We start from the raw sequence: 12,498 nt of genomic DNA on the forward strand, positions 1-12,498 counted from the left end.
AGTCTCGGACCCTCCTGTCTCTGTCCATTGGTGCGGCACGCAACAAGACATCAGCAATCTGGTAAATTCCACAAAGAGGGGTCACCCACGCTGCGACACAAGGCAATTTCGGAACGTTCTCACAAACCGGGGCCTAAAAAGGGGCCACCCTGAAAAGGGGGTTCTGTGAGTACACCCTTTTTGCAGTGTCGTAAGCAGGTGACATCCTCGGAATTGCCAGGTCGTGTTAAAAGTCGAAGTTGTTTGAGCGGGCGCACCGTGGTAGATGTACAGGAAAGGCCCGCGGACACCTCAGTTGAGTGTCTGGAGCGACGGGGGAATTTTCCTCACCATTGGTTCCATTCAGGAGTGATTTCGGGTCACCCCAGGCAAGCTGAATTAAGGTAAAGAAATACAGATCATTCACTTAGCATAGGCCACAAGAATATTAGATATTCTCCCTTGTCGTCTAAGTGCTACCCATTCGTGCCTCAGAAAACACACATAGCCGGCACAAGCCTTCTTAGTCCCCGTAACATTTTCTCAACTGTAATCATTCTCTGTATCCACAGACCCGTTAGTCCCAGTGCCTAACCCCATTTAAGTTTTCTCTTACCTTGCTGTTTTTCTTCTGCTCTCTGTTCTGTGTGAACTGTGCCTTTCAGGTCACCCAGAGACACAGCCTACAGAGACACCCCAGGAAAGCTAAATAACAGACTGACAGCCGAGCCGTCAGTGGCAGCAGTGACCCACTGGCTCCGGCCCTGTCAAATCTTTATTTAGGCCCTGCGCTGACCTAAACAATTTGTCTCTCTCACCGTCTAACTGTCTCCATCAGTTAGCCAAAATTCCCGTAAACGGCATCGTCCGTACCAAAGGGATAGCGCCTAAATTGTGAACAAACTTGCATTTGGTCTTTGTGTGTGTTGTGCTCCTCTCGCCTACAGTAAGCCAGTATGTCCCAGTCTCCCCACCCGGCCGCCCATTGGGACAGCCTTGAGACATGGCTGACCGCCATGACCGCCGCGTTCCTGCCCAAGGAGGACAGCGACGCTGAGCCCCGGAGCCAGGAACAGCTGGACGCCGAACTGGACACGCTGATGAGGCAGGACCCGACGCAGAGCTACAACCACAAAGAATGGGCCCGAATCGTGGGAAAGCTGGCCCATACGCTGGTCGCACAAGCCCGCCTTCACGAGAGAACTGCCACCGACCTGGAACAGGAGACGGCAACTCTACGGCTCCAAGCGGAGGAGGCCCGGCGCGACCAAGCAGAAACCCAGAGTCGTCTAGACCAGCTACTACGCGACGAGGAGGAAAAGTACCCAGACCTGCAAAATGAAGTGCAAAGACTTCAAGAGGCCCTGGAACACCTCCGTCTGGACACCGACCAAAAGGACTTAAACGAAAGGAAAGCCAGAGAGACGCTCACCGAAAAACTGGAACGTGGTGACTCTCTCCTTACCAGAGCCAAGGCTGAATTGAAAGACAGAGACGCTAAAGCTAAGGCCTGTGAAAAACACTTGAAAACAGCCCAAGCTGAAATTGATAAACTTTCCCAACAACTAGATCTCTATAAAGACGAGCTTGACGCCGTCCACCAAGAACTAAAACACTCCTATAAACTGCAGAGTGACCGAGTCAGGGAAACGCACACTACAAAGTTTTCCCTGACCAGTCGACCCACACACTTCAGTCAAGACTCCAGAACTGTGATGGAGGACGGACGTCCACCGTCTCAGACATCTGCGGACAGCCTGCCAGGGTCCCCGCCCTCTGGAAAAGGGGGGGCCTCACCGTCAGTCCCTGACACTCGCCACGGCATGGGCTTCAAAGAACTTGACAAGTTGGCAAGAAACATCCCTACCTTCACACCAAACCCTGCAGGAGGCCACGATGTTCATGCCTACCTGAAGGACATTGACTTTCATTTGAACACTGTTCCCCATGTCACCCCGTGGGACAGGTTGTATCTGGTCAGAATTACGTCCAGTCGGGACGTACGCAGCTTCCTGGATCGTCAACCAGACGCTGTCAAAACGGATTACCAGCAACTGCGACAAGCTTTCATCCGGGAATTCTCTGATCCAGAAACTGATCAAGGACTAATCACCGCGATGAACCTCAAGCAGGGACGACTGGAAACTCCGCAGGCCTATTATGCTCGCCTCAGGCAAGCCTACTTCGGTGCACGGAACGAGCCCGGAATGGAAGAGGACTTTAACTTCCGAACTTTGTTCCTCCGAAATCTGCATCCCACTGTGAGCCATCACTTAGGGGTCCTGGCATGCCCTCAAACCATGACAACCCAACAACTGCGAGATTTGGCCCACAAAGCTTTTATCAAACAGAAAATGGTTTCTGAAAAGACTGTTAGAACTCCCTCTATCTGCCCCATCACTGATCACCACTCAGAGCTGGCACTAGAGGGCGCCCAACAGCACCACACTAACAGACTGTTTAACAACGACTCCAGAACGTTTCAGGCCAGCAGAGGGCAACGCAACCGTGAGGGTGCACGCCCCAAGCAGCAAAGCCGACGCCCTGAGTCCTTTGGCAACCCACGGCCTCCCCACAACCAAAGGGGTGGAGCCACCCGGGAAGCCAGCCAACAGTCAAGAACCAGCCGAGCTCCAGCAGCAAGAACGCCTAGCCCAGAGCAGCGGCAACAGAAAACTCCACGGCAGGCCCCAAGCAAGTCCAAGTCCAAATCCGAGCCTGCCACAAAGACAAACAGTAAGTCTACGTCAGAGAGCGCAGAGATCCTGAAAGTTCTGAAAGAGCTTCTTCACAAGAAAACTGACAAAGAGGATAGGCCAGATTCTTCGTGACTATGGGTGAGGACTAAAAGCCTGTCTGACAGCCCTCCTATTGAATTAAGCTCCCCGAACACTGCTCTCCTGACACAGACCGCTGAACCAGCTGTCACAACACCGAGTGACAGCGATACACACTCCTTGCTGTTGCCCACCACACACCCCGAAGTGGACAACGCAACCCCTCACACCAGCGAACAAACCTCTGAGATACCTGAAAGTGCTGTTTTGGTCGTGTGTCTCCACAGCGAATCACGAGACACTGACCCTAACTGTTTATCGATCACCACACAAACCCCATCGCCAAAACTCCTGGGGAACCTGATCGAAAAAGGACTAGCACGCAAGCTGTATCTCTCCATCACGCTGGAAAATAAAGTGAAGCTTGAAGCCCTGGTCGACACGGGATCGGACCTCACTCTGATTTCAGCTGAACTCTTTGAAAGACTCAGATTTGAAGCTAACAAGCAAAACAGAACTTTAAATTCTCAGAACTGTGGGTTGAATGTGCAGTCTTACAGCCAAACTAACATCCGGCTTGAACAGATAGCTCCCATCCATCTGACCATCGGTCCCATGAGTCTCATCCATCCTGTGTACATTTCACCTATGGACACATATCCTCTCCTTGTCGGCAAAGATCTTTTAGATCGCTTTGAGCCCTTAATGGACTTCAAACAACTGAAAATTTGGGCTCAAGTGCGAGAACCTCTCCCCTGTCAGCCACCCAGGTCAACTGAGCCAGACTGTCAGGTCACCAAGGTCACGGGAACTTTCGCCGACAGCCACCGAGACACAGACTCAACACTGGAGCGAGATTCAAGTTCACTCCTCTGCACTTTCCAACTCCCCAAAGACTCTGAGCCCTTCTGCCCCAAGGTCAACACTGACCTGCAGCTGAATGGTATACCCACAACAGACATTGTGCTCGCGCTATGGGCAGACAACTCTGCCATTAGCCTGTCACTTTTCACTGAACTAATTAAAGTCACACCTGATCTTCCTTCTGCAAGCAAGCGCACACGCTTCCCTTTGAACTCATGTCCATCAAACATGGTGACTGCAAAAGGTATCTGTGCTTTGAACTTGAACTGGAATAACAGGTGCCTCACTCATTACTTCCTGGTCCTGCCGGACCCGTCTCACAACGTCTACATTGGGGCGGACATCCTGATTCGCCTCCAAGCACATGTGGACATTATCAACGAGGTATTGTGGGCCCCAGTGACTTTACAGCCAGCTGTTGTTCCCACACACACTGACAACCTCATGTCAGGCCAGACCATCCCAGAGGTCTGCACCTTGATCAGTGAACAGGACACTGTAGTACCTGCTTACACCAAAGGGGTCGCTGTTCGACTCAACATTCGACGTGGTCAAACCCTAAACCACACATTGGGTTTCTTTCAACAGTCACCTGAGTGCATTGAACTTGGACTAACACTGGAAGCCACGCCCCTCACTGAAGTGTCATCGCGTGCGGTCTACATCCTGTTCAACAATTGCATCACAGTGGACATCACAATCCCAAAAGCCTATCGGCTGGGATGGCTAGTGAGCCATGATTTCCCTGACTTTGAATTGACTTTACCATTTATCGGGCCCCTCCCGATCGCCATGATGCCCGACGGGTACACAGGCGACACACTGCGCACAGCCCCTTTCAAGATCATCTCCATTGCCTCAGTCATGCCAATGGACAAAGATCAAGTATGCAGAACGGAGCTGACGGAGGACCGACACCTCGCTGTCTACACAGTCTCCAAACAGCCTGCCTGCGAGACTGATGAAACCTCTGCACCTACGCTTGTCAACTCAACGGGTGACTCACTTACTGAAGAGCCCTATCCGGGATTTGAATCTCAAGTTCAACAAATCCTATCCGACGCTGATGCAATCCAGGACGATGCAGATCGACAAAGACTCAGACAAGTCCTTTACAAATTCAAAGCGTCATTTGCCAAAGACTCTTTAGACTGTGGTCTCACCCACCTTCACACCGTGCGCATCCCAACGCACCCTCAAGCTCCCCCTACCTATATGAGACAATACAAAATCCCACTGGCGTCACACGAACCGGTGCAAGAGATTATTGACTCCATGCTTGAGAAAGGTATAATTCGTCCATGCAACAGCACCTATTCTGCTCCCATCTGGCCGGTAATCAAACCGAATGGCAAGTGGCGACCAACGATCGACTACAGGAAACTGAACCAACAGGTGCCTCTGTCACGATGGCCCATGACCCAGCTGGAGCAAGAAATACCCCAGATCAGAGGAGCCACCATCTTCTCTACGCTCGACGTGGCCTCTGGATTCTGGACCATCCCAGTACATCCAGACGACCAGCACAAGCTTGCTTTCACTTTTGGCAACAGACAATTCACTTTCACCAGGTGTCCATTCGGCTATGCTAACTCACCTGCTGAGTTCAACATCTTCCTGAACAAAGCATGCCCCGATGCGAGAATGAGAGGAAATCTCATCTATGTGGACGACGTGCTGATGAAAAGTACCACAGTAGCCGATCACCTGAAAGAAATAGACTATGTTTTGAACCAGTTAACAACTGCAGGTGCCAAGATCGCCCTCCACAAAGGACAATGGTGTCGAACCAAGGTTAACTACGTGGGACTACTGATCGGGTCACAAGGCGTCGAACCACAGACAAGTCGCATACAAGCTGTTCAAAACATCAAACCCCCCACCAACGTCTCTGAACTTCGAAGTTTCCTGGGGGTGTGCAATTACTCACGGCAGTTCATAGAGAACTATTCAGACATTGCAAAGCCTTTAACTGCCCTGCTGAAAAAAGACTGCCCGTTTGTCTGGACAACCGTCCAGGACAATGCCATGAAAGAGTTGAAACGTCACCTGTGTACAGCTCCATGCCTGGCCTACCCTGACCCACACAGAGAATTCTACTTGGAAGCTGGATTCTCCCAACACTGTCTCAGCGCTGGTCTGTACCAACGACATGACCAAGACAAAAGGGTAGTTGCGTATGCCAGCAAGACACTTCTTCCACCAGAGACTAAATTCTCAGACTGTGAAAAGGCGTTGCTTTGCACCGTGTGGGCTATACAAAGATTCTCCAACTACATTGGAGCTCAGAAAGTTATCGTAGAGACTTGTCATCAGCCTGTCATGTTCCTCAACAGCCAACGCATCCGTGATGGTGTGGTCACAAACTCCCGCATCGCCACGTGGTTAATGGCCCTCCAGGGTCGCAATGTTGAAGCAAGATATGCACAAAGCCACAAGTCAGCCCTGGGCAACGGCCTGGCGGCCTGCCAAAACTGCTCCGATAATGTCCCACCTGCAACAACCCATGTGGAAGAACCACAACAACAGACCTGTCACAGGTACTTTGAGGAAAATGCGTGCCAAGGTATGCCAACAGCCTACGTCGACGGATGCTCCTACAACCAAGAGGGCGCTCGTCAAGCAGGTGCTGGTGTGTTATGGGTAAATGATCTGCCTTGCCCACCGCAACACTTCAAGCTAGGACCCCAGTCATCACAATATGCTGAAGTGGCAGCCATTCTCATAACTCTGCAAATAGCCTCGGCCCACAACATCAGAGAACTCCTGATTTGCACAGACTCGAACTATGCCAGACTAAGTTTCACATGCCACCTTCTAAGCTGGAAACAAAATGGCTTTAAGACCTCAAACGGCAAGCCTGTCACACACCAAAATTTGTTTCAAGCATGTGATAACCTAACTAGACAACACGACATGATTGTCTACTGGAAAAAGGTGAAAGGTCACTCCAAACAACCAGGCCTCGACAAGGACCTGAACGACCGTACCGATGGCCTCGCCAAGGCGGGCGCACTGCACGGTACTCCATGGGCACCTCCTGCCCAACCACAAACCTTCGAGGTGGCAGTGCTAACCCGCAGCAAACGAACTTTCCCTGCCACACTGCCCACCTCACAACCTCTCACCCTGACTCCGCAGATCTCAAACAACGACATAGCGGACATGCAAAACTCTGACACCGCATTAAAGACTTTTCTGCACCACCTCTCAGACCCCACCAACCACCCACTCACGTTGGCCGACCTCGCGGCCGACCCTTGTCTGAAGCGCCTGCACGACATCAAGCACATGCTGCGTGTAACGGACAACATCTTGTGGTATAAGCCTGATGACACCACAATGCCTCGGCTTGTCGTTCCACAGTCCTTAAGGGGGGTGATGCTGAGGTTTGCCCACGACGCACCATGTGCCGGACATCACGGCGTCAGAGCCACTTATAAGACACTGAAACAAGTGGCATATTGGCCATGCATGCAAAAACACGTGGCGGAGTACATCAAAGAATGTCTGATTTGCTGCCAGTTTCAACCTGCAAATCCACACCACAGAGCTCCGCTGCAACGCAGGAAAGTCACATTCCCGTGGTCAGACCTGCAAATCGACTGGGTAGGACCTCTACCCCGATCAACAAGAGGCAACAAATACTTTCTCACAGTCGTGTGCCAGTTCACAAAATGGGTAGAGTGCCTCCCAGCACCCAACGACACCGCCCAGACCACGGCATACCTCCTGATGAACCACATATTCTCAAGGTTCGGATTGCCAATGAGTGTCAACTCAGACAGAGGTACTCACTTCACAGCTGAGATAATGCAGCAGATATGGAAACTCTTGGGTGTCCACGTTCAACTGCACATTAGCCACCAGCCCAGTTCATCAGGCCAAGTTGAACGGTCAAATCGGACTGTGGTCAGTATGCTGAAAAAGTATGTGGCCGCCAACCAGAAAGACTGGGACATGAAACTCCCGCTGGTGCTAATGGCTCTCAGAGCTACTCCGCAAGACTCAACCCAAGTGTCTCCCTTCGAACTAATGACTGGACGGCAGATGACACTGCCCCTGCACCTGTTGTACCAGCCAGGGGACTCAAGTCTCGTCACCGCCTGCACCACTCACCAGTACCTCGAAGAGCTGCACCGGCATCTGAAATCAACCTTTGCCTTCGCTCAGCAACAGCTTCAAAAGAGCGCAGAGGGTCAGAAAGCGTACTACGACCGGAAAGCATCACACCAGGAACTGGCTGTGGGTGACAGGGTCTGGTACTATAGCTTCGCACAGCCACAACACACAGCCTCCAACCGGCTGTCAAAGAAATTCCTGCCACGCTGGACAGGACCTCACGAAATTGTTGACAAACTTTCACCAGTAGCGTACCGCATCCAACTAAGCCGGGGACAGAAAGACCCTGTGCTCAAATGGGTCCACCGCAACCAAATTAAGAGACATTCGGCTGCTGGCAGGGAGAGGCGGGGAGGGGCCAATGCAAACTAACTTGTTTCTCATCCTAGGAGCGGAAGACTGTCCTGCAAAACCATGGACACCTCCCGCTGACACACTGCCTCTCTCTCTCTCCCCCTCTCTTCCACCCCTCTCCTCTGTTACTGCTACTAGGATGCTGCTGTGGTTTACCATCCTCTGCCTTCAAGCGATCAGAGGGCAACCACCACCCGACGTCATCTCACCAGGCCCGGCGTCAGGCATCGTGCTGAGGGAGCAACCAGGTCTCTTGATCACCAACTGTCGGACCCACACCCAGAAAGTGTACGTCCGACTAGATCCCCGAAATGTCTACAGAGCACACTACCCCCGCACAGTAATCCAGTACAGCTGGGCTGGTGCCCGCTGGACAGAAGACTCCCTCTCCCACGCCGATGCCGACATCCGGCACATGCTGAACCAACTTGAAAAGATGACCGTCACCCAAGCCGAATTAAGCGGACACAATCGCCGCCCCAAACGTTTCCTGGGAGCCCTGCTCGGAGCCGCAGCTGCTGTGGGAACCCTGTTTAACATTGGTATGTCCAGCGTCAACGCAGTCAACCTAGCCACTGTAAGACGACACGTGGCCGAGATTCAAACAGAGATCCCACAGTTAAGAGAACAGCTCACCACGCAGAGCGCTTCCCTGCAGACCATCGGAAAGACTTTAAGAGGAACTGTGGTAATTCTCAACACCCACAGCGTCCTCCTGAACCAGACTGTGAACTCCATGAAGCAGCTGTTCAATGACTTTCAAACTGACTTTGCCCAAACGCAGCTTGTCACCGCCCTCATGACAGACATGCTGCGGGAGGTGAGCTCCTCCATCGACAGCCTAGCTATGGGCCGCATTCCGCCCTATCTCATACCTTTGAGCCTGGTCCAAAATGTGCTGGCTTCCGCCATCACCACGCCAGCCGACCCGCTCCAAGTCCACCTGGCCTACTCTCTGGGCAGCGCCATACCACTCTACGTCGACCCCGAGCAGAGGGAAGTGGGTTTCCTCTTGAACCTGCCCATCATAGAGTCAAGCCGAATCTACAGACTTAAGGACATTGTCAATGTGGGGTTTTGGAAAGGTAACACGCACATCAAGGTTCGCACCCCCGATGTGGTAGCGTACCATGACAGCGATCCGCAACTGTACCTGGCTCCAAACCTGCACATGTGCACCTTGACCAAAGACATTCATTATCTCTGCCCAAGCAAACCCTTCCTCAGAGACAACACTGATGGAATCTGTGGATTGCAACCCATGTCCAGTGACAACCGGTGCCCTGCTGAGGCCAGACCTCGCATGCAAGTCGGCGAGACACGAGCAGAAATCATCGGTGACCGCTGGCTCGTAAACAGTCCGGTTCTCACTGCTACTCTCACCTATGACCAACATGACACTGCCACTCGGGTCAACCTGCTCAACCAGAGCATGTGGATTCAAGTACCTAAAGGTGCCATCCTCCACGTCGATGATCTGGCATTGTATCATCTCCCGAGCAGTGAATATGAATCCGAACTGGAAATCCCCTCCTTCTTCAAGGACCACAACTTCACCCTGGGTCCAGAACTGGAACTGGGAATTGAGACAGGGGGGTCACAGTTAATTGACATTGCTCCTCTTGACTCTGCTCTGCAAGCTTTGTCTCGACAACCTCCTTTGACTACCTCACCTGTCATCCGAGCCTGGAGCGCAGCCGACACGGCGCTGTGCATCTCCATGGTAGTCAGCCACCTCTTAACATTGGGCTTGGCCTTCATCCTATACAGGAGACTCAATGAGGTGCGATCATCTACCGTCAAGCTCACCAAAGCTGTATCCGGAGGCTTCCGCCGAAACCCTCGAAAAGAAGCTCCTGCGCTGGAAGTTGCCAGCGACCTCATTGAGTTAAGCCCCCAGCCCTGATGATCCCCTGCTAACAACTTCATGATTCACCTTCCATCCTCCCATGCGTGATCGGCAGAGGACGTCTCCGCAGGGACGTCATCTTCCAATCAGGGGGGAATGTAGAGATTCTGGGTCGGACATCATTAACCAGTTTGCATGCAATTACTCAGAGTGTGGTTGGCAGAGACCCTTTTAACACATTCCTACGCATATGTGTTTTAATTCAACTTTGACTTTTACTGCAGTCAGGCGCCCGAGTGTCTGGGGTTACCTGACTAAGTGTGATTTAGGACGAACACGGAGACATCACGGGGCAACATCCCCCGCCAATAACGCCAGTTAAACTGACCGCGATCAGATTAACTCTCTCTCCTCTTTGATCCTTTGACACCTCCAAAAGCGAGGGAACTCTGGAGACTAACCAGACTTCGTTTGTTCTATCGCAATATACGTGCGACCCGCTGACCCACACCTACGTGCAACACACACACACACACACACGCACATTAACGCGTCCGCACGCTGAACATTCCTGCACGCACACAAACACGGACATCTCTGAAAGCTTGTAAAAGAGTTACCAAAATTATCTAGTATGCCGAAATACATGTAAAAGAACTGTAATTCACTATTTCAGCTTCGAATGGACTCACGCGTGTCAAAGAAGTTTAGATAACTGTAATACAATGCTTTAAACATGTAATTCAATAATGCTGTCAAAATAGTCCAATGTGTTTGATGTCTTTGTAATCCTCATAGCATGATCTGTCTTTTAAACTGTATATCGATATTGTGAAATGTATACCATTATGTATAAGTTTGTTTTCAAAGTTAGCAGAACTTTTCCTTTGTCTTAAGAACCCAGATTAACAACGTGATATGTTAATCAAGTGGGCGCGCGCTCCTTCAGTTGTGTGACGCTCATTGGCCATCCGAGGGTTAGGGGGGTCCCAAAACACCCTTGAAAAACTCTCGCCACAGATTCATCGCTATCTTAATTCTTAACTCTTATGGCTCTTATGTCTCCTAATTTCTTAGCTCTCTTACCTGATTGCTATTGTTCTTACTCTTAAGCTTAGACTCTTGAACTCTTTCCGGAATTCCTTGGACACTCTCGGCGTCTTCTGAAGCTTTTTAAAGTTATCAGTTTTCGTTATTCTTACTTCGTTTACTTTTGCGAATAGCCAGTTACAGTTCGTACGTGTGTCCTCTCGAACAAGAAGACACCATCCAGCACGAACTCGTTTTGAACTCCCGCGACGCACACCCACGTGGGGAGAACAAAGGAACCTGTCTCCAGCCTTACGGACAACCGCACGCTCCCAGCATACAAAGGTCTGAATAGCAATTTGTTCCATCAAATTTGAAACTCAAGATATAATCCTGTGGTTGTCTCTGAAGGTTTAAAGCTGTGCTAGTAACTGTACTTCTCTTTGTATTCCCATTTTCCCTTGTTTCCTTTTTAGTTTCACTTTCATTTTGTGTACATACATATATCGTGTGATTTTTGTAGTGTAACTTAGTCGTGTGTTTTTATTAAACTCATTTATACATTCTTTGCCATTGTTTGTATTAATCACATAACAAAGCCTCTTTAATATTAGATCCTAACGCTACAAGCTGATTTTGTTGAGTGCACAAAACATTGTCAGAATAGTAAGCTAAACAGATCAAGTGATTAATAGTTTTACAGATCCGCACGCTGGCGCGCTGACTGAGAAATCTGTAATCCTTGTTGTTATAAAGAACAGCCCCGATCTGTGGAAAATATATGTTCCAAATTAATCATAATTCGTTGTGTTTAATTTCGTCATATATACCTGAAGCAGACGTGTGTTGTGACACACCCCTCGTTGGGTGATTTAATTCATGTGAGAAACTCGGTAACGAATATTCTATAAGTTGCTGATCCAGATCATTGATTTTGGAATATTCTTCCCCTGAATTCAAATTGAGCTATAAACTTAAGCCGAGATTCTTTACAAACATGTCCCTCCTATATTTACGTACTGCCCAGCATGCTCTGTATTCCTAAAGCCGCCGGGTGGTGTTGGCACGGGTGCGAAATTTACATCTGATATGGGTTTCAGAATTGGTTGGCGCAAAAGGGCAAAAAGTGGGGCAAACTAAATATTTCGACTAATTGTCCCATGCACTACGTTTCATGTACGTGGATTAAATTCGGAAGATACATGTAATGACTCAATACCTACTAAAAAGTATCTTGGAGCATAGCCCCAAACACATCCTAAAGTAACTCTTCCTATATTTACATACTGCGCACTGTGTTCTGTTTTCCTTAAACCGCCGGGTGGCAGTGGCATGGGTGCGAGGGCCCTTTCATCGCTGCTTGCAGCTTTAATTTAATTACTGGTTTTAGTTTTGATCAAATAACTTGCTGAACTTTGATCAGTCTTGCTGAGAATAAGATACTTATTTAAAAAAAAATTGAAAAATAGTGATTAAAAATATTTTGAAAAATAGTGAAATAGTGATCCTCCCTTAATCTCTTAA

General features: G+C 49.9%; 3 protein-coding genes across 5 annotated transcripts in view; all 3 read left to right on the forward strand.

The window, feature by feature from the left end:
- The window catches only part of edil3a (EGF like and discoidin domains 3a), a 231,918-nt gene that overhangs the window by 179,579 nt on the left and 39,841 nt on the right, over window positions 1-12,498 (forward strand). The window lies entirely within an intron of this gene.
- On the forward strand, window positions 996-2,939 carry LOC148981695 (uncharacterized). The gene has a single exon (XM_089129750.1). It carries the CDS (start codon window positions 996-998, stop codon window positions 2,808-2,810), a length of 1,815 nt encoding a protein of 604 aa, XP_088985876.1. The 3' UTR covers window positions 2,811-2,939.
- On the forward strand, window positions 2,814-10,317 carry LOC148981696 (uncharacterized; the record flags this gene model as incomplete). Its single annotated transcript, XM_089129751.1, is given in 2 exon segments — window positions 2,814-8,112; window positions 8,114-10,317. Coding segments are annotated over 2 exon segments (7,188 nt in total), but the record flags the coding sequence as incomplete, so codon positions are not given.

This window comes from Pimephales promelas, chromosome 4 (assembly GCF_988280905.1).
Source record: "Pimephales promelas chromosome 4, fPimPro1.hap1.1, whole genome shotgun sequence".
Taxonomy (NCBI): Eukaryota; Metazoa; Chordata; class Actinopteri; order Cypriniformes; family Leuciscidae; genus Pimephales; species Pimephales promelas.

Bases quoted from the DNA above. Each gene is read 5' to 3' on its own strand.
- LOC148981695 (XM_089129750.1), top strand. From the start codon at position 996: ATGACCGCCGCGTTCCTGCCCAAGGAGGACAGCGACGCTGAGCCCCGG.